The following is a 25,989-nucleotide window of genomic DNA, read 5'->3' as shown; positions in this document are numbered from 1 at the left end:
TGGGGTTCCTGGCTGAGTTTGGGGGGGTGGGGTGGAGGCAGGCAGAGATGAAAGTGTGAAATCAACTGAGGTTAGAGCGATAGAGGCTGCCTTCCTCAGTGTTCCTGGGCCAATGCAAGCTCTAACAAGCATGAGAGCAAACTATTTGTATTTTTTTTTAAATGTTTACTTGAGAGAGAGTGGACAGAGTGTGAGTGGGGGAGGGCAGAGAGGGGGAGGGCAGAGAGAGAGAGGAGGAGACACAGAATCTGAAGCAGGCTCCAGGCTCTGAGCTGTCAGCACAGATGCAGAACTCGAACTCGTGAACTGTGAGATCATGACCTCGGTTGGAGGCTCATCCAACTGAGCCATGCAGGCGCCCCAAACTATTTGTATATTTTTGAGACAGAGAGAGACAGAGCATGACCGGGGGAGGGGGGGGAGGGCCAGAGAAGAGAGGGAGACACAGAATCCGAAGCAGGATCCAGGCTCTGAGCTGTCAGCACAGACGCAGAACTCTAACTCATGAACTGTGAGATCATGACCTCGGTCGGACGCTCATCCCACTGAGCCATGCAGGTGCCCCAAACTATTTGTATTTCCTTAAGGTTTATTTATTTTTGAGACAGAGAGAGACAGAGCATGACCAGGGGGAGGGCCAGAGAGAGAGGGAGACACAGAACCCGAAGCAGGCTCCAGGCTGTCAGCACAGAGCCTGACGCGGGACTCGAACTCACAGAGCGCGAGATCATGACCTGAGCTGAAGTCGGACGCCTAACCGACTGAGCCAGGGATGCTTAATCGACTGAGCCACCCAGGCACCCCAAACTATTTGTATTTCTAACGCTAGTTACTGCCTACCTGCTCTGGGTCAGGCGGTGCCTAGCTCTACATATACAATGCTATTCAGTGAAACATGTATACATTGTATAGAATTCCCTCTTCCTAGTTGAATGTCCTATTACTTTCTCAGCAGTGTGTTGCATTCCTTCAAAACCCCAGATCTATACTCATTTCTTCCAGGAAACCAAGCGACTTCAGCTTTTCTTTATCCCCATAATACTCAAACATCAGGCTGACATTGAATTGATAGTAGTACGTGGTGAATGACCCCATCATTCTGAGCAGTCCCCAGGGCAAGATGAGGTCTCCTGCTTTCTCGGAGTACCCCCACCCAGCTCTATTGCAAGCACCCACCTTAGGGGCCTGCACACACACAAGAACTCAATACTGCCTGCATGACTTAGAAAGAGCCATCCAGGGGCAGCAAACACCTCACACAACCCTGGACTCTCAGACTGATCTGGGCTTTGGAGGTCATCTCTTCTGTCCCATGATGGAAGCGGGACCCAGAGAGAGAAAAGATTTGCTCTGCATTGCACAGCAAGTTAACAACAGAGCTGAGCCCAGAGGCCCAGCCATCTAGGTTGAAAAAAGGAAAAACTGGAGAGAGGAAGACGAAATTTCAGTCGCACTGGAGACTCACAGGGTCCCCTGACCCAGCCCCCGTCCCCAGGACCAGCCGTCAACTTCCCCTCCTGCGTGTACAGCTCACCCCTCCCCCTCCTACCAAGCTGCCAAAGGGTCCATTTAGCTGGAGACAGCGGGCGGACGGGTGGGCGGGCCAGCTCTGAGAGCCCAGGGTAATTGCCTATAATAAAAGCTCCCACAGCCTTTGTTCCTGGGAGCGACTGTACGGTTAGGGTTGTGCTCAGAAGTCTGCATGCACTTGGGAGCTGGTGCCCGGAGACCTCACCCTTCCTTCCTGCTGCCACACTGGCCCAACATGAACTTATCCTCCTGGAGTCATTGTGACCTCAACTAAGCCTACCCCTCCATCTTCCCCGGGGCTGTGAGCAAGCCCAAGGAGGCCTGTGTGCCCCCTGAGCTGTCATAAGGAGTCAGTGACCTCAGCTTCAGAGGGAGCTCTTCCCTCTGTGTGTGCATGGCTATAATGCAGGCATGGACCGAAGGCAGGGATCGCAGCGGGAGGAAGGACCCGAGGCCTGGAGTTGCTGTGGGTTTCCTCTGTCCTGTGGGTGATTTGTGTTCCTGGGAATGGGTGGAATACCAAAGGGTGACTGGCATCGGGCATCCCCGTGCCCTCTGGAGTTCCCCCCCCCAGAGCCCCTACCACTGGCCAAAGTTTGCCCAAGGCGTGCTGCGTGCTGGAGTGCACACGTGTGCGTGCCTGCCAGGGAGGGTCCAGCCCAGAGGGGTGCAGGGCACAGCAGAGGAGAAGATCCGAGCTCCAAGGGGATTTCCTTAGCTCCTTGGAGAAGCTTTGAGGCCAGGAGAACCCCTGCTATGAGTGACCACCCGTTCTCTGTCCCACAGGCTTCAGACAGACCAGGAACCTGGTCCCGTCCCCCAGGCTAGCTGGGCCCTCGATGGCTATTCTGGCCCCCCTGGTGGGACCGAGGAGAGCTTCTCCTACACAGGTAAGTGTTCTGGGGGAAAGACTTCCTCTTGGGGGTGGGGAGGCCACTGGACTAGATGTCTCCCCACTGCCCATGTGGAAGAAGTGACTTTGCTAACACAGGTCCCTCTCTTAACAATGAGACGTCAACCTGTGAATTGCACTTTGAGTTTCTGCCATGCTTGACTCAACCCAGGGTTGGTCCATCAAATCAAGCAGCACTTCAGAGTCAGGCTAGGAAAGCGACCAGTGGGTGCCCTGTGTATCCAGGGGTCGGTTTCGGGAGCCACCAAGGGCCTGACAAAATAGTAACAAGCTGGGAGATTGAGACGCAAGAGCCAGGTTCCAAGCAAAGCCCAGATGAACAGTGAAGGTGTACTGGGAACCAGCAATGGTGTCCAGAGCCGTTTGGCTAACTGCCTGATGACTGTTTCCCGGGACCACTTTTCACAGGCCGCTCCCACACATATCATCTTTCCTGTGGCACCCTATAGTCACAACATAGTGACCTATAGTCACCTGATGCTTTGTAGTCCTGGTGACTGAGCCTCAGGATCCAGAATGTGAGACTCACCAAGAAGACCCCTGAAAGTCGGATACAGTGATATTCTGTAAGAGCAGAGACACTGCTTGTTCCCAGGTGCATCCCCAGTCTGGCCTCTGGCCCACGGCAGGTGCTCAGCAGGTGTCTCTGAATGAGTGACTGGTGAATGAATGGATGGGTGAATGCCTGTCAGGCACTACATTGGTCAGAATCTAAACTCTCGGCAGCGTTTGGGTGTGTGTGCTGATTTTCTTGCAACATTTAAGAAATACCTAGAGGGTGACTGTGGTGCACACAAGAGATACAGGAGACTCCATCCTGCCGGGCACCGGTTGTACCTATCCTTTGGTTGCCCCAGGAAGAGAATGAGCTTGCTTTTGGCAAACCTGGGATTGTCCAGAGAGTTTGTCTTAGCTTCGTCTCAGTGTTTTGCTCTGGTGGGCAAAGCTGGGGCATAGAACACAGCCTGACCCTTGTCATTGGACATGCCATTTCTGCCTTCTTTGTCCCCTGTATGCTTGTGGTTGGGTGTTCCTCTTGGCTGGGGGCTGGGCCCTTTTGAGGCTTCTGCTGGCCTGGGCCCCAGCAGTGGTCTTGGGACCATTGTGACCCTGAAAACAGAGCAGCAACACGCACTCCATGGCAAGACTTGTAGAGGTTTACGGGGGTAGAGACTGGGCATCTAGAAAGTAAGCCATTGCCTCCCACAACAAGTACACACGCAGAGGAACGAGGGCATGGCGGGGGACAAAGGAAACCAAATTTCACTGGCATTGAAAAACCATCAGAATTAGAATGTGGTAACCAGGAAACTATGTGGAGCTCTATTTTTACATTTGCAGTTTTGTTAGTGTAATGGCTTCCTTATGTGTATGCCACGTTGTTGGAGGCTAATGATCTCCACCTAACCAGGCACTCGGTCCTAATTATTATCTGATGAGTTGGTGAGAGGACTTTCACTTTTAGCGTCTGCTGCAGACTGGCTTTAGCAGTCCCCCAGGCTTGTCAGCCGGAAGACCATCCTTCCCAGCTAGCTGGGTTGGGTTCCACTGTGGGGTGGGGTGCCAATGAGCCTCTGGAGGCGATAAAGAAAGTGAGAAACCCTTGCTTCCTCCAAGGCTCCTGGGGAAGAGGAATAAGGTTCACTGCACGGCTTCTGCCCTGCACCGGCTGGTCGTCATGGTGACCCATCTCGGCCAACGATATACCAAGCTCTTTGAAGGGTTGGATGGAGGGAAAGATTTGGGGTCTGCCTGTGCTTTGTAGGGGAGCCTGTACTCAAGCCTGAAGAAAACAGATGAGACGAGAGATAATGGAAGGCTTCCGTTTTATGCCCTGCTCCCCTACCTTTGAACTTCACTCCTAGCATGTGGTGACTCATTCATTCATTTCTCCTTTCATTCAATCAACAAACCATCAGTGGGTGTTTGTCTTGTGCCAAACACCGTGCTCAACCCAAAGGTAGAAGATGAATAAGGGGCACCTGGCTGGTTCAGTCGGTAGAGCATGCCATTCTCGGTCTTGGGGTTGTGAGTTCAAGCCCCACATTGGGCATGGAGCCTATATTTTTTAAAATTTTTTAAGGATTTATTATTTATTTTTGAGAGAGAGAGAGGCAGAGCATGAACAGGGAGGGGCAGAGAGAGAGACACACACACAGAATCCGAAGCAGCTCCAGGCTCTGAGCTGTCAGCACAGAGCCTGATGCAGGGCTTGAACCCATGAACTGCGAGATCATGACCTGAGCTGAAGTCAGATGCTTAGCCGACTGAGCCACCCAGGTGCCCCAGTTTTTAAAAAAAATAAATAAATAATTTAAAAATTTAAAATGGCATTTATGTATAAAGATGAATACGACTTTGACCTGTTTTCAAGGTGTTCATAGTCTAGGGATTCGCTCCAGTGAGCCTGACCCACAAGTTCTGTTGGCATCCCCAGTGACCCGGTGACCTGCCCTTGTAGGAGTCAATAGGACAGCCCAGTCAGTCCTTCCCTGACGAGGCCCTGCAGCATGAGGAAAACGCCAGGGTTATGCTGTCCAATTTGTAGAAGGATACTTGGGTGCCTTGGAGAATAGAGTGCCGTATCCTATATCGGTGTCATTCACAGAACCCAGCCCAGTCATTTCAGTTATTGATCTTGTGATTCCCATTATCGATTTGTAGATGACAAGGGGCCGGTCTGCTTTCTTTTGTGGTTCAGATGTCCTTCTTGTTTGTGAGCCCATTTTGTTCCCCATGACGTAGCACCGTGCCTGCTGGTCAGTGTTTGGTGAAATGGTGAATTGAGTGAGTGAGGAAGGAATCGAAAGTCAGTGGTTATGGAATCATCTACCCTCTGTGGGCCTGTTTCTTGCCGGCTGAGGAGGAGCAAGCAGCCTTTCTTTGCCCTCTTCCCAATATGGTCCTTTCTGGCACCCAGGCACCTGTGGGGGGGGTGGGGCGGGGAGGGGGACACAGAAGCCTTGAGGGGAGCAGGAAAAGGGTAAGACCTTTCTCAGCCTTGTACTACTTTCTTACTTCTGCTGCCTGGGGATAAAATCCAAACGAGGTGGAATAAGCTCTGTAGAACAGGAAGAGAATTTCCCATGATGACTCGGTACCAAACAGCGGTGTTGGGTTGGCCTTCCTGTGTCCCAAAGGTGTTCTGCCCCCAGCCACCATGGGCGTTGGTGTGTGTGCCCTAACCCAGTCCTGGTTCACCTGGCTGTGCTGGTCAGGGTCCTGTGCTGGTCCCATCTGCTAACACTCAGCGCAAAAACATTGCATAGGCCACCATCAGATCTTAATTTGGAAAGCCAAGGGAAGCCAGTGCTGACATTTCTGTGTGCCCACATGTGTGAGGCCGTGTGCAGGAGGACTAGGAGAGGTTGCCCCAAGGTTGACACAGATTCCTTAATTACTTCCACTTTGTGGCATGTTGGAATGAGCGCTAAGTGGACACATAATGAGGGGATCTTCTCTCATCATAGCATGTGTCATTGGGGAACAAGCCAGAGCCTCCTCCCTGCCTTGCTTCTCACACAAGGGTTGATATATATAGAATGGGAGGGGCAATGTGGATTTTGGCCTTATGCTGGGGTTGTTTTGCTTTTCTCCTTTCCTCTCCCTTGTTGAGCTGACGCCATCTTTAAGCCATAATTAAGTTTTTCATGTTTTCGTGTGGATTTAGGAATGGGGATAGAGTCCCCTTCTGAGAAAACTTGCAAACCTGGTATGCCCTCCTCCAGGGCAGGGGAGAGGTCTGGTCACTGGACTCTGGGAGAGGAATTTGTTCTGTGCTTTTAGGTGGCTCCAGCACAGTGGTGCAAGCCCACTGGGCTCTTCTGGGAGCTTCAGGCCAAATCCAAGTACCCCAGGGCTACAAATGACTTGGAATCAAAGAACACAGGAAGTCAGAACTCTAATGAACTTTATATATCACCCAGATATGGCCTCATTTTCGGTGGGAAGAGGTGAGGTTCGGAAGGGAACAGACTTGTTCAAGACTCAAGACTGCCTGGTTAGTTAGCAGGTGAATTGAAGCCGGGACCCCTGCCTTCCAATGTCCCAAACACACAAATGACCAGATAGTAACAATGCCTACCATTTATTGAACACCTGCTGTGTGCAGAGCACAGTGCTGGATCCTTCACATAAAGTCCTTCATAAGCACCTTACACAGCCCTTTGTTGGTGGTACTCTTGTTCTGTGTTATAGATGAGGAAACTCCAGCTCAGAGAGGTTGCATGAAATCGCCCGTCCGAGGACACAGAGCTAGGGGGCTGTGCCAGGATTTGAATCCAGGCTTGTCAAAAAGTCATGCTCTGCTAGTGTTACTCCCCTGCCTTCCCGTTGCTGCCTTTACTCCCTGTGTCGGCTGCACACTGTTCAAGCTCGACGCATTCTCCCTTAACCTCCGCCAAATGACGGGGAAAGAAACGGGGTCAGTGAACCACAGTCCTACTGACATCCCCTCAATGTGAGCAAGCCCCGGGATGTCACTGGCTTCTCTGTCATCCCAAACCTGTGTCATTTCATGCTGAGTTCACACCGCCATGTTCTCTGCCCTCTGGGGACTTTCGGGCTAAGCTGAGCCTGATGTCCCAGCCATCCGTGGAGAGAGGACGTGCAGACAATTGACTAGAAAACACAGACCAAGTTCAGGGGCAGATGGCATTAGCTATGTTGGCAGGACTCAGGCAGCTCCATGCTGCTGTAGGCCGGAGGAGGCTCGGGAGTTCAGGGGCCTCTGGAGGCCCTGTTTGGATAAACAGGGTAGCCGTCTGGGACCAAGTAGATTTCTAGGAGCTGGGAAGGGAGCTAATAATAATATTGTGTAGCCGTGGCTAACACTTGCAATGACTTCCTCTGAATCAGACACTGCCAATAAGCACGTTCAGTCCTTCTTTTTCCTTTTTTAAGCTTATTTATCTTAAGAAAGAGAGAGCAGGTTTGGGGCAGAGAGAGAGGGAGAGAGAGAATGCGAAGTAGGCTCTGCATTGTCAGCACAGAGCCTGATGCGGGGCTCGAACTCATGAACCTGAGCTCATGACCTGAGCCGAAACCAAGAGTTGGACATTTAACCGACTGAGCTGCCCAGGTGCCCCAGCACCTTCCACCCTTCTAAAAACTGTATGAGAGTTGGCATAACTCTAGCTTTGTATCACAGCTTTACCACTGGCACTGTGCAGCCTTGGGTAAGTTATTTAATTTCTCTGTGCTTCCATGATGATGATAGTACCTTCTTCTTAGGGTTTTGTGAGGACTTAACACCAGTGTAAGCACAGTGCTTAGAAGAGCACCCAGTAACAGTAAGTGCTTAACGCATGTTCGGTGTTGTTTGTTATTGAGGGGAGTGCTGTTATTAACATGCCCACTTTACAGATGAGGAAAGGCTATGTGATGTGCCTAAGGTGGTCTGACTGGGATGGGAACCCAGGGAGCTAGATTTCAGAGGTCATGCTCGTAGCCATACATGCCACGACCCTGCCAAGTCCCGAGGTGCCCCAGGGAGGCTGGGAGAGGCAGTGGGATAACCACTTACAATGCACCAGGCACTGCTCTAGACGCTTGAGGTACATCCATGGACAAAACAGGCAAAGACCTCTGCCCTTGTGGAGCTTAGTATGTAGCAGTCTGGAACGGTGCAGTGTACAGCCTGTGCAGCTGTATGTGATCTGCATGATGGCCCTGAAGAAGCCCCAAGTCTGGAATATGTCTCCCATCCCAAAGACATCCCAAAGAAGCCAGGCCAGAGCTCTGGCTTCATGGCACCCCATGAGAATACAAACAGCAGCAGTCTGTGGGCCACCCGCTTCACCCCAAATCTTCAGTGCTGGAGTAGATGAATAGAAGAGGAAGGTGGTAAACTTTCCCTCGTGGTTCTCCTAGAGAATTACCCCTATACCTCCATACCTGTGTGACCTAGACTCAGCTTCCTCCTGCAGGTTTCTGGAGATTCAACTCTCCCAACTGAGATGAACTGCTTTAGTTCTTCCTGAGAATTCTTGGCCATTTGTTAGCTCTCCGTGCACTTGCGGGCCACAGGAAGGCCCTGAGGATAAGGATACTAACTCGGGGGAGGTCGGCTTGGTGACTAGGAATCTCTCCAGATCCGACTACCCCACAACGACTCGAGAGTGTTAGCCCGGGAGCTGCGGGGCTGCTAGACATTTCAGCCCTGGGAGGAGGAAGGACCCTGAACCATTTGCTAAACTTCCACAACTGCCCTTCCTTGAACCAGTGGATAGAAACTTCCCTGACCAATCCAGAGAAACCCCACTCTTCAGTGTTGCCCTAAAGCCTTGGCTTCGCAGGTCTTTGTCGCACCCCTTTAAGCAAAGGCTGGCCAATGTTCTTCATAACTTCCCAGAAACAGGGTCTCCCTGGGAAGGCCCAGGGCCTTAGTCCCTCCCTCTGGCACCACTGAATGGACAGAAACCGGAACACAGGAACACAGCGTCTCCACCCCTCCCCATATGCCTCCCCATCCCCTTGATAAGAGGATTAGGGTCTCCTACTGAGAGACTTCCCCCCCCCACAATAAGGTTGCTCAGCAGGCTTACACGGAAGGAGCTCTGGGAGAGGCAGTTGAAGAGAGTGAGGTGACACAGACACAATAACGGGAAGATTAAGTGCTGAGAATTACCCCAGTCATAATATTCCTCGTCCTGAGTCCTCTAAGAGGCGGAAGAAATCAAAAACCCGCCTGCCTGTGTGTGGCTCCCGGGTTGTGGGAGTCCTGTGCTTCAGAGAGAGCTCAAGATAATTAAAGAGTCAGGGCAGAGGGAAGGTCAGTGAGTATGGGGTCATCCAAGCCTTTTGGGGGGAGGGCGACAGGACAGAGAAAGGGTTAGTCTCAGTCGTCCCTTCTCTCCAGAAAATCATTCCACATCCACAGAGGGCTGGAAAAGGAAATAAGTGTGGTGAGAATGATCGAGGTCACATAGATAAGAGAACTTCCGAGCTGGAGGAGGGCTCTGCCCCCTTAGAAGCGGAGGGAGGGCAGCCCTCGTGTTCACATAAAGACTGGCACAGGGGTAGGAGCTTGACCCAAGGAGCCCAGGGCATCCTTCCTGCCTGAGAATCTGGGTTTCCATGGAGGCAGGAAGAAGCACAGTGGTGGTAAGCTCCTTGTGATGAAATCAGGCTGTGTGAAAGGCAAACTTCTCATGCTTTGAAACTCCCACCCATCACACCAATGAATATTCTTAACATTTGCAGAGCAATTTTTATAAGCTAAGTAATTTCCAGTGATTATTCTATTAAAATTCAATGAAATATGAATCCATAGCATTCCTCTGTTGAGTTTAATTTCTCGTTTAAAAGCCTAACAAAAATTCTGAAAAACCACAGAGGTGCCAACTGAGAGCGTGTACAGCCATGAAACGGGAGTGGCTTTCTCTCCAAGGTGGTGACAATGTTCCCCAGCTGGTTCGGGGTCAGGTGGGCAAAGGTTTCTCCCTACTCCTACAGTTGTTGTGGTTTTTTAAAAACTTTTTGGCATCAAGAACCTCTTTCAGAACCTGGTTAGCATTATGATATGTCTGCCCAGGCAAAGGGACATAGTCACAACACAAAACTCCTATTTGATGATTGGTTTTATGCACCTTCTGAATCTGGTTTGTGAACACAGATTAAGACGCTCTGATCTTCAGGGGTGATATCATCATGGCGTTGGCCAGACAACCTCGGTTTGGACCTTACGTGTTTCTCTCATCAGGTTTTTGGGTTTCCTTGGCCTATAGTGAGGTAATAGGATTTATTACAAATGGGTCAGTTCTGCTCTAAAGCAGAACATTGAGTAAGTTATCTTTGAGGTTCCACTCAGCGTTGTGATTCAATGACCTTAAAACAATCTACTGTGCATGGGCGGGTCGGATTTGGTTCTAGGTTTGCCCACATAACAGGATACATGCACTTCGGTGTCTTCAGACAACACATGGGCACAGCTGCACATATACAGTCTACCCTCCTCTTCGCCTGCCTGGTGTTCCCCCTCACAGGCCTGCGGTTGCCATGACAACTGATCTGGGCTGGTCCTGGTCTAAGGGCAATGTACCTGGGTGTTGCAGAGCTCATCTGGAGCCCAGTGTGCAATGAACACCCCAATGGATGTGTCTGGGACAATTGCCATGGCGACATACAAAGCCAAACACATGTGGGAAACATCTAAGACTTCTTATCCCGGTCTCTTTATTAGCCTGAGGAGCACAGGGATCTAATTTTAAATGAATGCAATTTCAGGGGCGCCCAGGTGGCTCAGTCAGTTAAGTCTCCGACTTCGACTCAGGTCATGATCTCACAGTTCATGAGTTCGAGCCCCGCGTCGGGCTCTGTGCTGAGAGCTCGGATTCTGTGTCTCCCTCTCTCTCTGCCCCTCCCCTGCTCGCACTCTGTCTCTGTGTCTCTCTCAAAAATAAACAGGCATTTAAAAAAATTTAAATGAATGCCATTTCAGAGTACTCTAGCTTAGGTGCTTTCCTTCGGCCTTCCCCTGCTCTAAGGCCATGAGCAGAGGGAGTAGAGATTTTCCACCTAATTTCTTACATGACCAATGAGAACACATTTCATTACATGGGGAATGTAAGCTTTCTCTTAAGACCACCCAGCAAGTCAAGAAGAGAATCAGGACCCCCAAGACTTGAGAATAGGGAGGTTCCACAGGGATCCTGGACTTTTTGGTATTGCCAAGTCCACTGGAAGTGACCAGGACCTCAGGACAAAGGTCATGAGGTGAACTATCAAGGGACAGGTGGCGCTGCAGATCACCACGGGAGTAATCCTTTGTCCTTGCCCCCACTCCCAGGATTCTGTGGGCCAGTTTTAATGTGGCTGCACTCCTAGACCCCCATGCAGACCTCAGGTACAGTGGGCTTCCAGGTTACAGGGAGCAGGGGTGGGATTAGGCCTGGACCAGACGGCAGGCAGGAGAGCATGAAAGGGCAAGGTTACCAGGCAGTGGAGCCAGAGTGGCGAAGGCCTTGAGTGCTGTGTGAGGTCCTCATTGGCCTCTAGACCACCAGGTTTCAGCCTTGGAGAGCCCTGTCCTGCAACCGGGCACACTGGGCTTCACGCTCGGGTCCTGTTTCCTTGTATGATAAGAGGTGACTTCCCAGGGCCTACTGTCTGCCCCTCCCGTTTCACAGAACAGGTAGGCTCATGCCTGCTGCATCCCCATCCTGTTGGCATAGAGGCTTATGGGAGATGCATCCAGGCTGCTGTGAATGCTGAGGAACTCTACAGTTTAGAATCTCAGCCTTTCTACCCTCCTAGAAGCTCTCTCTCCCTGAGACAGGCCAGAGGGTAGACTAAGGCCTGTGGCTCCACTCCCAGCCTTTGGTTTGCTGAGCCTCACTTTCTCCAACAGGCAGGCAAATAGCAAATCTCTTCCGAGCTTACACTCCTGACCTTGTGGCCCAGAAGAAAAATTTCCAGCCCTTGGGCTCAGAGAGCTTCCTGGGGACCAGAGAGGCCCAGCCAGGGCCTTGCAGGATCTATGGAAATGGCACAACTACCAATGCCCTGGCAAAGCAAAGGTAGCGCCCAGGCTGGGAGGAGGCAAGTGGATCAATCTGGGAAGGCTTCCTGGGTGAGGACCTTGGAGGTGTGAGTAAGCTGGCACATCCAGGTTGGACCACTATGCCTACTGGCCCTTTTCTTCTGCAGATGGCAGTGAAGGGTGGAGCTCAAATTCCAGTGGGGACTGTCACATGTGTCGGGGAGCCTGGGCTCTGAGGACACCTGGTCTACTCTTGCCTCTGTCTCCCAGAGGTATAGCAAAACTCTCCCCACGCCTCCGAGTAGAGCAGAGGTAGAGATGTCGGGAAGGAGAGGGCCTCAGTTGTGCTATGTCCCAAGGTCATTCCCCTGAAGAATTGGAGCTTCCCTTGAAGGGGCAAAGAGAGGGTCTGCTGGCCTCCCTGTGGCCCAAGGGCTGCAGAGAAGGAAGAAAAGACGCTGCCAGGCCATCATCCCAGGGCCTGGTTCCCATTCCAGCACACCAGCTGCAGTGTCTCTCGCCACGGGGTATTGAGAGGTCACCGCTGTTTACAATCCCCCACACATCTGTTCTGAGTCACGCATTCATTCACTTAATCAGTCGTCATTTTCCAGCTATTTCTGAGAGCCCACTATGTGCAAAGAGCTGTGATGGGTTTTGAGAAAAAATTCATCATTGGTAGACCAACCAAAGATGGACCCTTGGGAAACACAAATGAGCAAAGAAAAAACGTTGGCGCTGGAGGTTAGGAAGTTATTAAAGTGGCTGCGGCGAACTGTGTGGAGAGGGTCGGAGAAGGCGTCCTAGAGGTTCCATCTGGCCTCAGGAAGGGCCAGGGAGAACAGAAGACTCCAATCCTTTTTCTAAAACCGGCTGCTTCTAAAGTCTTCCCTTGTGATTGATGGCAAGTCCAGTCTTAGGATTGTCCGGGCCAAAATCCTTGGGATAAGTTCACTTCCTACCAGTCCCACACACCCACTCCCGGTCTATCAGCAAATTCTAATGGCTTCAAAATATAACCAGAGTCACCACCCACTTCCAAGCCACTGTCCTCTCTTACCTCGGTTGTTGTGACTGCTTTTGCCCATGGGCCCAGCACAGCAGCCAAAGTGACCCTTTTGACGGGGGAAGCCAGGTCATGTCACCCCTCTGCTCCAAACCTGCCAGTGACTCTCCAACCTACTCAGAGTAAAATGCCACGTCCTTGTAATGACCTAGAAGGCCCTCCACGCACTGCCTCCAGTTACATCTTGGACTTCACTGCCCGTCACGGTCCCCTCCTTCCTTTCCAGCCACGCTGGTCTCCTTGCAGTCGTTCTGATGGGCCAGGCGCATTCTCCCACAGGGCATTTGCTTGGGCTGTTCCCTCTGCCTGGACATTCCTCCCCCAGATAGCCATATAAATTGCTCCTTCCCTTCCTTCAGAGTTTACTCAAATGTCACCTTCTTACTGAAGTCTTTGGCCATCATATCGAAAATTCAACCCCTGCTCCTGGATATTTCATATTCCCCTTCCTGCTTTGTTTTATTCCTGAGAACTTTGCAGTAGCTAACATTGCTGTCTAATTTACTGCCTGTGTCTCCCTTAGAATGGGAGTTCCACGAGGGCAGGCATTTGGGTCTGTCCTCCACCACTCCTCATGGCTGGCATATGGAAGGCACTGAACAGGAGGTGAGCAATGGGGAGCTGGTTCTCTGGACACAGACAAGACTGTGCTGAGCATCAGCTAGGCCAGCAGCCTCCAGCCTGGCCTTGTGCACATTTTGAGCGTCCCGGAGGTCCCTACTGATGGGTGAAATGACGTAGGGGGGTGACACGGCAGAGAAAAGGGCAGAAGGAGGTGAGGAGCAACGCTGGAGGACTTTCCACAGAGACATCGGTATTGGAATCTGCTAGGGAGGTGATGAAAATAACCTCATCCCAGGGATCTGAGCAGGGCAGACTTAAAGAGGATGCTTGTCACTCGGTTGGCCTGGCCCCAAGTGGGTGGGCTAGGCTTGCAGAGCCATGTGACTAGGCGCCTAGCCTTTGCTCTCCAGATCATGACTGTGAGCTCATATCAAGAAAACTCTTCCCTCCCTGCTCTGACTGGGCCCTTGGGGGAGCCACGTGTGGACTCACCTGCCCACTATCCCCTCCCTCAGATCCCCTCTTCTCCCAAGGTCACCTTTCAAGGTCAGCATGGTAGAGGCATCCTAAGCTCTTCTTTCTACCTTCTTCTCTCCTCTCTCCCCAGTCCAATGGGTAGGAGACCCCCCACAGACAACCTGGATTGCATCTGTTTCCCGGCACATGGTGTGAGAATGTAAAATCACACAGCAAGCCTTTCCTTGGCTGTCTGCCTATATCTTCATTCCCCAGATTGCTTCAAGTTCTTGGTCAACACATGTGGTCAAATCACTCATCCCACCCCATCACAGAAACTGCTATTACCTTTGGAGATAGAGGAGTGGGATGGCGAGTGCTTCCGGGGAGCTGGGACCTGGGGACTTTCATGATTCCAAATCAGCCTCTTTTCCTACCTCCTCTTTGGAGACTGGGAAGGATCCACTTGCCCTCCACAGGGCACTGACATCACCAATACCCACTTCCTGCCCAGCCAGGCCTCTCCCTCATCACATAGGATCTCTCTCATCGGACCATCGCCAGCCTATCTGTTCTGCAGCCGGGGAAAGAGGAAATGGCAGAGTGGGAGGGGCTCAGGGCGGGTTTGGGGATGGTGTGACAGGGCAGGTCCCTCTCTTTTTAGGAATCACTCTAGGAAACATTCTGCACATATTGGCTTTATCGACTGATGCTGGAATGGCTGTTGCCACGGCAGCAGAGGCTCCCACTGCAGTAGAGGATGGTGGGAAACTCAAGGGATGTGAAAGGAATGAAAAAAGAACCAGATAGAGGGAAAGGTCGCATTAGGGAGCGTCTGAAAGTTCCAAGATACCAAGGTGACATTTTTTTTTAATTTTTAAGGAATATTTTATTTATTTTTGAGAGAGAGAAAGAGCGTGAGTGGGGGGAGGGGCAGAGAGAGAGAGAGAGAGAGAGAGAGAGAGAGAGACAGAATCTGAAGCAAGATTCAGGCTCTGAGCTGTCAGCACAGAGCCTGATGCGGGGCTCGAACCCATGAACCGAGAGATCATGACCTGAGCCGAAGTCCGTTGCTTAATCCCAAGATGGCTATTTAAAGAGGCTACCACATGGCCATGGCCCTGCCCTTTAGAGAGTGGCGGCGGGAAGATGAGCAGTACCAGGCGGATGAGAGAGGACTAGCACTCAAGGGGATTAGCACTGAATTAACTCATGAGATGAGCATGGAAGGTGTTTTCTATCTCATAAGCTGACAGGTGGCCTCTCATGCAGGAGTGAGTTAGAGGGGAGGGCGGAGGGGGGCAAGCGCCTCACTTCTGGACAATCTTCTTGAAGGAGGCAGAGTTTCAGGAGCTGCTTATTGAAGGAAAAGAAAGGACTTGGGGTTTGGGGCACAGGATATCCCTCGAGAGGAGGCACAAAGGAATAAAGAGGAGGATCAGACCAGGCTGGAATACAGGAACCAGTGAGGGTGGAAGATGACTGGAAGAAAGGAGGATCAGGGGCAGTGGGCCTCTGGGGACGAGGACGTGCAGGTGACGGAGCAACAAGTGGTAAAGCGCTTCATGGCAATCCTGAAGATTAATTTTCCAGGAGCAAAGCTACAAACCTACCAGAGACAGAGGCTAAATGAACCTCGGGGAGAACGTGTCAAGTTTGCCTGCAGCAGGAAGCACTGGGTGGAACGGACCACAGCCAAAATAATGTTTCTTCGGTCCGATGGCAACCAGTCACTCTCTCCTTGTCCGCTAAAGAGATGATTCTATGTGCAGGGAAAGAACCTAGAGACAACAAGCAAGGGCTACTGTAACCTGGTCAATCAGAGAACAAGTGTCCCCAGATTCTTGAATTGCTATTTTTAGGAAAGGTGAGGTTCCCTTGTGAATTAGGTGTGTGTCCTGCAAATTAGGGAATTGACCTCGGAGTGAGGATGAGGACTTTAAAAGCGATGGATTGTTTGCTGTTTCATTCAAGGTGGCCCGAGGGAGGGGGAAGAAAGGGCGTGGTTATCCAGAGATTTGGCACCATCGATCGGGATCAGTCCGTTCCTTGAGCTGGGATCTTGTGTTTGGGCATGAGCACGAGTACCTCATGTGTGCCCAGAGAGAAAATTTCAAGACTGGCTTCCTCCTTTGGGCACTCTCTGTGCCCGGGGCAAGTTCTGACATGATACCGCCTAAGTCCCTTGAACGAGATCTTTATTGCTTGTCATTTCCTATCTGAAATCACAAGCCTTGGTTCCACCCCCGAGTTTCCTAAGCGCTAGACACAGACTCCAAGGCCGGTCTGCATGTGCCCTCTGGACCTTCTGGTAAATTTTTGCACCCAGCCCCTTTCCTCAGCTCCTTTGAGGCCTCAGGGCGTGAGCCCGGACACCTCCTGCTTCCTGCTCTCTTGATCTGAACCCTTTCCTTACTTATACTGCTTAGTATTCTAGAAAGCCTTCACCACCTCCTCCACCTGTCCTGCCTGCCAGCAGTCTCTTATTGTTACACTCACAGGTATCCAGCACCTACTAAGGAAGTACCGGACTTTGGGATTACAGCAGTGAATGAGACAGCCAGGGTTCCTGCTCTCCAGGGTTCAGTCTCCCTCTTGTCATCCCTGTAATTAATGTACACGGACCTGTGTCTGCCTATCTGTGATGAATGTGTTGGTGTATGTGACATTGCTTTTTCACAGGGTCAGGATGATTGTTTTCCCAAATCTGTATTGTCTATTTTGTATGCCCTGTTAGATACCGAGTTCTTTCAGGGCAGAATCTCCATCTTTCTCTGTATCAATCAAGGCCCAGCCAAGGGCCCATGTTTCTTACCAAACACCCCTCTGCTTGAGAACTCTGTGTTCTTGGTACTGTGGTAAGCACATCCTCTTGGTTATGATCCCTGTCCTTGCAGAGTTTGTGGCATCTCAGTCCAGCCCTAGGATTATGGAAGGCAGAGTTCTGGGGACACTATCAGGACCCAAGGGTCATACAGGGTACAGGCCCCGTGTACAGCGCTTGGCCCTCCAAATCCATTTTACTGACCCAGATGCTCCATGCAAGGTGGTGAGAGACACAGTGCTGCATGCAGAAAGCTCCAGTGCTGGTGGGGGAGGCAGACATGTACACAAATACCTCTCACACCAGGCGGGCTGTGATGATTAGTGCTAGGAGAGGGGGTGAACCATGAGACTCAGGCACAGGGTTCTTTAGAGTCTAAGGAGACAGGCAGGAAGCTAGAGAGAGGGAGGTTGGGGATGGGGTGGGCAGATAATCTGACAGCTGGCACATTTTGGCAAAGAGTTCTTGGGGTGCCCGGCTGGCTCAGTTGGAAGAGTATGCAAGTCTTGATCTCAGGGTCATGAGTTCAAGCCCCATGTTGGGTGTAGAGCTTACTAAAAAAATAAACAACAACAAAAAAAGAGTTCTTAGGGCTTTGCAGTCCCTAGTGTGTGGCTCCATCTGGGGCCTACCCCTCCTGGAACAAGCTTTGTTTCTAGAGACACCCCCTCTGCTTTCTCCTGTCCCTCACTTTCTTTTTTTATTTTATTTTACTTTATTTTATTTTATTTTATTTTATTTTACTTTATTTTATTTTATTTTATTTTATTTTATTTTATTTTATTTTATTATTATTTTAACTTTACATCCAAATTAGTTAGCATATAGTGCAACCCTGATTTCAGGAGTAGATTCCTTAGGGCCTCTCCCCCATTTAGCCCATCCCCCCTCCCACACCCCCTCCAGCGACCCTCAGTTTGTTCTCCATATTTATGAGTCTCTTCTGTTTTGTCCCCCTCCCTGTTTTTATATGATTTTTGTTTCCCTTCCCTTACGTTCATCTGTTTTGTCTCTTAAAGCCCTCCTATGAGTGAAGTCGTATGATGTTTGTCTTTCTCTGACTGACTGACTTCACTTAGCATAATAGCCTCCAGTTCCAATCCACGTAGTTGCAAAGGGCAAGATTTTATTCTTTTTGATTGCCGTGTAATACTCCACTGCATATCTATACCACATCTTCTTTATCCGTTCATCCATCGATGGACATTTGGGCTCTTTCCATACTTCGGCTATTGTGGATAGTGCTGCTATAAACATGGGGGTGCATGTGTCCCTTGGAAACAGCACTCCTGTATCCCGTGGATAAATGCCTAGTAGTGCAATTGCTGGGTCTAGGGTAGTTCTATTTTTAGTTTGTTTTTTTTTTTTAACGTTTATTTATTTTTGGGACAGAGAGAGACAGAGCATGAACGGGGGAGGGGCAGAGAGAGAGGGAGACACAGAATCCGAAGCAGGCTCCAGGCTCTGAGCCATCAGCCCAGAGCCCGACGCGGGGCTCGAACTCACCAGCCGCGAGATCGTGACCTGAGCTGAAGTCGGACGCTCAACCGACTGAGCCACCCAGGCGCCCCTCTATTTTTAGTTTTTTGAGGAATCTCCCTACTGTTTTCCAGAGTGGCTGCACCAGCTTGCGTTCCCACTGTCCCTCACTTTCTTGCCTGAGAACCATTTGCTCAGGCAACTTGGTGCTGACTTGGGAAGCCATGGGAAAATGGGTGGTGTCGCCCTCTACTGAGGGACACCTCTGGGCAAACTGCTGCCTGCTCCAACCCTCTTGGTCTCTGTCTCTTCGACCCAATCTTTCTTCCCAGAGCCCAGGTGGGGGGGGGGGGGGGGAGGGGCTAGGAAAATGTCTCTTTTTAAATTGCTCTTCAGTCCCACTTTAGATCAGCCTGGCAGGGGACCCGTCCTAAGCCTCCAACTGATTTGCTAGGTTTGACAAAGCGCTTTACGGTTCCAAAGTACTTTTGCCCATTAAGCTGGTGTTATAATCACTGTAAGAGAAGAGAGCAAGCCAAAGGGGCACAATGACTTTGACAAGGTCATGCAGTCAATAGAATGGGAACCTAATCTCCTGATCCCAAGAGTTGGTTGTTTCCTCCATGCCCTCCCCAGTGAGTCCTGAGCCTGTCTCTCCCCGGCCACATCAGTCCCATCCCCTTTGCCCTACCTCAGCAAGTATCCCCTACCTCAGGAGGGCGGCCATGAACCTCCGAGACTGAAGTAAGATGGTACCGGGAGTTTCCAGGAGGGAAACCGCAACGTTTTGGAGTGAGGGTGGGGGGAACCAGCAACCTGGATACTACTGGTCCCCTATCCCTCTCCCAACATCTCTCCCGGACCCCACGAGCCCACCTTTCCTCCTGCATCATGAGCTGCCCGGTCTCAGTCCCTTTTCCCTGCGCCCCACATCTCCTCAAGAGATCCTTTCCACGGCCCCCCACACTCTGGGCGCGGCAGGAGATTACCGTGCCCTGCGAGAACCTGTCCCACCTCCGCGTGGAAAGCCTGGAGAAAAACTGGTGGGATCCTTTATCTACCCCCGACCCCCTACTCATCCGCCCCTGGATCTCCGCAGCAAATACCACCCCCTCCCAAGCCAGAAATAGACACACGCTCGCTCTCCCCCACCTCCCTCCCTTGCGCACACTCCTCCCCTCCTCCTGTTTGCTCCTCCGCCTTCCCCTCCCCTTCTTCCTGCGCTCGGAGCTGCAGCCTGCAGCCTCTACTCAAGCTGGCGGGCGGAGTGCCGCGAGGGCGCTGCCCGGCAGTGCTCTGCCTGCAGGACTGACAGGCGGGCAGGTGGAGGGCCGGGATCCGGGCCTCGAAGCACCTCTGAGCGCCCGTGGAGCTGCCGTGCTTCCTTTCTTCCTTTGATTGATTTGTAAATTTTAATTTGTATTTTCCCCGCCCCGCCCCTTTCCCTCCGACCCCGCCCCATCGCTCCACGGTTTCCTGGCTCTTTCCTTTTCCCGCTTCCTTCCCTGCGTTTCTTTCCCCTGCGCCCTCGCTCGCCTTTCTCCCTCCTCCCTCGTTTCCTCCCCCTTCCTCTCCCCATCTTCCTCGGTTTCTTCCGTCCTTTCTCTCCCCCTCCCCTCCCCCGCCTCCTTTTCCCTGCGCTCCCGCCCCCCCCCTCCGCCCCCGCCCCCGCCGTGCCTGCAGACGCGCGGATCGTCCATGCGCTCCTCGCGGGCAGAATGCTGGGCAGCAGCGTCAAGAGCGTGCAACCCGAGGTGGAGCTGAGCGGCGGCGGCGGCGGGGACGAGGGAGCGGACGAGCCTCGGGGCGCCGGTAGGAAGGCTGCAGCGGCGGACGGCAGAGGCATGCTGCCCAAGCGCGCCAAGGCGCCCGGCGGCGGTGGCGGCATGGCCAAGGCCAGTGCGGCCGAGCTGAAGGTCTTCAAGTCCGGCAGCGTGGACAGCCGAGTCCCCGGCGGGCCGCCCGCCTCCAACCTGCGCAAGCAGAAGTCGCTCACCAACCTCTCGTTCCTCACCGACTCGGAGAAAAAGCTGCAGCTTTATGAGCCCGAGTGGAGCGACGATATGGCCAAGGCGCCCAAGGGCTTGGGTAAGGCGGGGTCCAAAGGCCGCGAGGCTCCGCTTATGTCCAAGACGCTGTCCAAGTCGGAGCACTCGCTCTTCCAGGCAAAGGGCAGCCCGGCGGGCGGCGCCAAGACCCCCCTGGCTCCCCTCGCGCCCAGCCTGGGAAAGCCGAGCCGGATCCCGCGCGGCCCCTACGCCGAGGTCAAGCCGCTCAGCAAGGCTCCTGAGGCAGCCGTGAGCGACGACGGCAAGTCGGACGACGAGCTGCTCTCCAGCAAGGCCAAGGCGCAAAAGGGCTCCGGGCCGGTGCCCTCCGCCAAGGGCCAGGAGGAACGCGCCTTCCTCAAGGTGGACCCCGAGCTTGTGGTGACCGTGCTGGGAGACCTGGAGCAGCTGCTCTTCAGCCAGATGCTGGGTAAGTCTTGCCTCCGCGCCCCACCCCTGGCTTTCTCCTGGTCAGCTGCAAGGGAAGGTGGGGGAGAGCGGAGCCCCTTCTCTTTCTCCTCCTCCCGAGAGGGCTTTCCAGATTTCGGCCAGGTTGTAAGGGGGCATTGGGTCCAGATGTGCAGGGCTGGCCTACCTCCAGATGAGCGTGGCTAAAGTGCATCTTCTTAAAGATGTCACCAGGCAGGAGCCCAGGCTCTGCTCTGGCCTGCTTGAGGTGAGACTGGACAATGGTGTGGCGCTCACACGTTCTCAGAAATAGAGCCTATTAGCTTCCTCTATTTTTAAAGCCCAGAATCCTAATATGGCACAATCTGGGGCTGATGGAGACCTCAGTTGTGTTGTGCTCTGTGCTTGGCGAGAGAGCATCCAGCATTGCTAGGGGAGAGTCCAGTGAGAGCCCGGATCTAGAGGACAGATGTGGGGAAAGCAGATGTGAGGGCTGTTTGGCCCCAGAGCCGAACTGAGGCTCCACTTCCTCTGTGGATCCCCGATGGGAGCGCGAGTCGGATTTCCCGGGTGTGGGGGTTCTGGCAAGGAGACACGTCTGGGGCCAGGGGGCGGGCGGGCGGCCAGCTGCGCGCATCTGGATGTGCGTCCTATACCTCGGCCCAGGCTTGGGCCCAAAACCCTACCCCCAGGTTTTTTTGTTTTTGGCTTTTTTTTTTTTTTTTTGGAGAGTGTGGAAAGGTCTGGGCTTTCGCGCGGAGACTCCTGGTTGACTGGGAAGCCTTTGCCCTTTGGCTAATAGAAGCCGAGCGGGCGGGAAGGAAGGAACAAAGCTTGCCCGGGCGGAGGAAGCGCAGAGAGCTGCTCCATTGTTCTCAGAGCTTGAAGAGTCTATGCAAAAAACCCGGAGCGGGCCCCGGAACTGCGCTTGCTTTCCCCGAAGAGCCCTCTCCCTGAGAGGGATAGATCCGGGATGTGCAGGACTCAGGGCAGCCGCGCCTCGGGGGCAGGCACGGGTCGTGCCGGGATCATGGGAGGGCGGCGGCAAGGCCTGGAGCCCGAACGGGCCGCCTTGGCTCCGCGGACTTGTTGCGGTGGCTGGGATGTGGGTCCTCCGGCGCCGAGGGACCCGAGCTTCCCGGGTACCAGGCAGGCTGCCCGCCCCGCTGGGGGCTGGGAAGGGGCGTGTCCGTGCGCGTGTGAAGGGGCGGGGCCGACGCGGGCCGCGGGCCGGGGACCGGCTGGACGCGGTGGGGCGGGTGGGGGTGGATGGAGGGTGGGGGTGTTCGACTGGCAGCTCTGGAGAAGACTGGTTGGATCTGCTCTTGTCACCCCAGGATCCCCAGACCCCGGAGTGGCCAGCATGAGGAACCGCTGACCTGGGGCAAGAGGCCTTTGGAGCTTTGGATTGGGGGCCTCTCATAGCAGGCCGCGTGTGGGCTTTGCAGGGACAGTCAGGAGACAGGACAAGGGCAAAGAGGGGAAGAGCAGCCTTTTCCCTCGGAGAGCCCCTCCAGAAGGCCTCTGCAGGGACAAGTGGGGATTGGGGGGTTGCGGGGGGACAGAAGCTGACAGGGCAGCCTCTCCCTGCAAAGGGAGTGTGCCACCCCTGTGCTGAGTGCCCTCCTCAAGGAGCTTACAGTCTAATGGGGTGAGACAGATAATGAAGAAATAAAATAATTCCAGACACAGAGAGGGCTATGGAGAAAATGAAAGGGGACCCTGTGTTAGAGGAGAACTGGAAAGGAGAGGTCTTTAAGCTTAAGGAGGTGATAATTGAATTGTGACTGAGGCCAGAGGAGGCACCAGGCAGGCAGACTGCGGGAGGAACATTCCCCGGGCACTAAGAGCACTAAGAAGCGGGTGTGGATGGGGTGTGGATGGTTCTCAGGAGAGGAATTGAGTATCTGACTGTCTCCTGGGGAGAGGAAGGGAGTGTCAGGGACTCAGAAAAGTAGAGGGCACAGCTCTCCTTTCAAGGTCAGGGCTTCACCTATTTGGAATGACTTAGCCAATCTGGGCTGTCCCCAGGCCTGCAAGACCCAGCACCGTCCCAGGACCTGGCTGCCTGGTTGAAGCTCTCTTAGTTGCTCTTCAAGAGGCAGTAACCTCAGAAACCCTGACAGATAGTTCTAGAGCTGACTGGGGATGGGGATGGAGGGCAGGAGGGGGGCGGGAGCTGAGCTGGGGGCCCTTACTCCTGTTCAGCAGCTGTCATTCCCAAAGCACACTGGTGCTGCAGCCTTTCAGCAACCTTGGAGATAAGGAGAGAACACCTCCCTCCCCACCACTTCCCAGTTGGGGAAATGCAGAGTAAAAAGCCTCTAGGGCCTTAGAGCCACCTCTAAGTTAGTGATGGAAGGCAGGTTCTCCTTGTGTTCCTAAGCACTGGCTTCATTTGGGAGGCCCGATTAAGAAAGGGGAGTCAGCAGGTCAAGAGGGGCCTGACCAAAGCAAGTGTCTCTGGACATAGGCCACCAACCTGCCCTGATGACCCCATAGAGGGGCTGAGAGGCTAAGATCTCTGGTAGGCGGAGAGAGGTGGAAAGTCTGGCAATCATGCTGGACTGTTTAGGGCTTCGAGAACCAAGGTGGGGGTGGGGCATGCAGGTAGGTCCTAGAGGGACAGTGCTTGGCCTCACAGGGTGGTGGGGAGGGGAGGGAGTGGGAGCTGCTGTCTTTAGGTAAAACTTCTCTTCTGTGTGAAGGTGGGAGTTGGGGTGGAGGGTAGACGGACGTGTTTGGGGGCCAGGGGACAATAGAGCTGGATCAGTCTCTCCAAGCCTATGAAGGTGTTCCAGGTTGTCAGGACTGACCTTCACTGGAGAGCAGGGTGGCTCCTGAGGAGAAGAACGGCTGTCTTGATGCCTCAGGATGTTGAGTAAAAACAGAGTATTTGTTCCCTACCTGAGAGGCTGAGGGTCAAAGGTTACACACTGCTTAGCACCATCCCAGACCCAAAAAGCTGCCAAGACCCAATTTCTTGGGGAGGGTGGGGAGGGAAGGAGGAGTGAGGCAGCCCTAAATAAGAGCCTTTCTGGAATAAAAGAGAAGAGCTGAAATTTGATCATTCTCTTCCCAGAAATCAGCTGGAACCCAGATGGTCTAGGCAGGCTCCCTACCCCTTCCTTTGCTTTGGAAGCTGCCAAATAACTAGGGTCCCACTGGGGAACCCTGGAAACTTGGAAGGCTGAGGGGTGAGTGCCCAGGGGAAAATGGGCCAATCCCAGCAATCAGATGCCTTTGGACCCTGGCATGATAATCTACATCAAGCAGTTTGGCTCTGAGAGGAAATGTCACCAGGCCTGGAACTGGGGACAGGGTCAGAGGCTGCAATCTTGAGTTCCCTGTCCAAAAGTTCTAAGCTCTGTGACCTCCCCTGGAACTCGGTTTCCCCATTTGTGAATGAAAGAGACCCCACCCCCATGACTCTTCCCTACTTACAGGGCTGGGGAGGGGGATGCAGATTAAGGTGATCAGACCTTGAAAATGTCCCAGGCCATTTCAATACACAAAACCATCCCAGACCCCACTCTTCCTGCCTTATCAGCCCTGGACCTAAGGATCTCAAAACAAAAGCAGTCTGTTGAGCCCCCACACAGTTTTCCTTTCTTCAACCCTCTAGGCAAAGGGACAAAATAGGACAGCTAAGGCAGCCCAAGGTCAGGGTGTAAAGGAGCCGAGGCCTCTGGAGTTCCTAGCCCCACTTCCTCACGGTGTCTGGACCCTTGTGAGGGGTTGCCATGACAACAGTTAGGCCCTCAGAGGCTGAGGGCAAACAGAAGAGGGGAAGGAAGTCCAAGAAACCATCCATCTCTAAGCCAGTTGGCTGATGTGGGTTTTGGAGGCGTGGTGAGGGTGGAGTTTAGTCTAGAGAATGTGTTCTGGGACCCTTTGAATAGGGGGAGGGCAGAAATTACTTCCTTTTTCTTCCGTGCACTGGGTGGGGGTCCGGGTGGGAAGAGGAGTTACAGTGAGTTCTCCAGAAAAGAAATGATGCCCAGAGGAGACAGGTGATATGTGCAGGCTCACCTAGCACCCTCAGGTCGGAGGCTCCATGCCCAGAGCCACTCCTGAAGCCTGCCGGGGAGTTCCCCGGAGGCCTAGCTGGAGCACGAGGACACAACTCACTAGCCTTCCTTGGGCACAGCAGTTTGCCAGAGAGTGCTTGTAAAGTCACAGGCCGAAGGAAGGACTGTGGCAAGGTGTGGTGGTCTGCAGGTGAGCATGTATGTGGAGAAGAAATTGGCATAGAACCTTCCAGCTGTGAGGCCTCCTGCCTTCCTCAAGCTTAGCACTAAGGGGAACATTTCTTTACTCACTGCTCGGAACTTTTCCTTCCCAGTCTAGGCTTTAGTGCTTTTGAGGGGCCCCAGTCGGGTCCTGGTCCTAGCCATTGGGCATTGCCTTGTTCACGCTGCTGTGGCCAAGGCTCTGCTTCTGAGAGTAAAGGATGGATGGATGAGTAGGTCTTGGGGGTAGTTCCTCTGCTCTGGGGAGACAGGCAGTTGGAGCACAAGTGCCTGAAGCGTAAACCAACCCAGAGAGATGCCCTTCATCATCACTGGTGGCTCCAGCCCCAGGCCATCGGCCCCTTCTAGACGTGGACTGAATGGGTAACAGGACCAAGTCACCTAGAATCCCGGGGTGTTTCCTGATGCTTCCCGTTTGTTCTGCCCCCCACGCCCCACACACCTCTGACCCCCCTCCTGTGTCCTGTCCCCAACCCTAGGCTGCCAGCCCCAGACCCTTTCTCCTGCTAACTTCCAGGCTCCCCTTCTCTACAACCGTCCCTCCACACACACATACCCATGCCTCACAGCCTCTGACCCCAAGGACTGAAGGGGCAGGTTGCCTTCTGGGGTTCAAGGGAGAACCAGTCCTGCATTGACCAGGCTGAGCAGAGGCCCCAGGGCTCCTAACTGCAGCTCAGCCCCCTGCCACCGCTCCACCTCTGCAGACACTGCCGTGTCTCCTCATACAGCCAGGGAGAGAAAAATCCCCTTCTCTGTGCAGAATCCTCCTCCTCCCCCACCCTTCCCTGGGATTTCACAGAACCACAGAATGGAAATTGTGTAGTTGAGCCACCCACCCAAAGCTGAAGCTAATCCCTCTATAGCATCATAGGCAGGTGGGTGTTCTGTTTACACACTCCTAGTGACAGAGGGCTCACTACCTTATTTTCCTGGAAAGTGCTCATTTTTGGAGAGCCTGTTGAGC

General features: G+C 53.1%; 1 protein-coding gene across 9 annotated transcripts in view; it reads left to right on the top strand.

Moving 5' to 3' along the window:
• The window catches only part of NAV1 (neuron navigator 1), a 243,441-nt gene that overhangs the window by 76,204 nt on the left and 141,248 nt on the right, over positions 1-25,989 (top strand). For 5 of the 9 annotated variants that reach the window (XM_053208821.1, XM_053208822.1, XM_053208823.1 and 2 more), the window contains 2 exons: positions 2,317-2,420; positions 19,997-20,791. In XM_053208821.1, the coding sequence (XP_053064796.1) occupies positions 2,317-2,420; positions 19,997-20,791 (899 nt within the window). Of the gene's footprint in view, positions 1-2,316; positions 2,421-19,996; positions 20,792-25,989 lie in introns of those variants that run through there. The other 4 variants (XM_053208827.1, XM_053208826.1, XM_053208828.1 and 1 more) reach the window with 2 other exon arrangements.

Source organism: Acinonyx jubatus, chromosome E4, assembly GCF_027475565.1.
Source record: "Acinonyx jubatus isolate Ajub_Pintada_27869175 chromosome E4, VMU_Ajub_asm_v1.0, whole genome shotgun sequence".
NCBI classification, from domain to species: domain Eukaryota; kingdom Metazoa; phylum Chordata; class Mammalia; order Carnivora; family Felidae; genus Acinonyx; species Acinonyx jubatus.
Note: the sequence above shows the minus strand (reverse complement) of the source record. Positions and strands in the feature narration are given on the sequence as shown.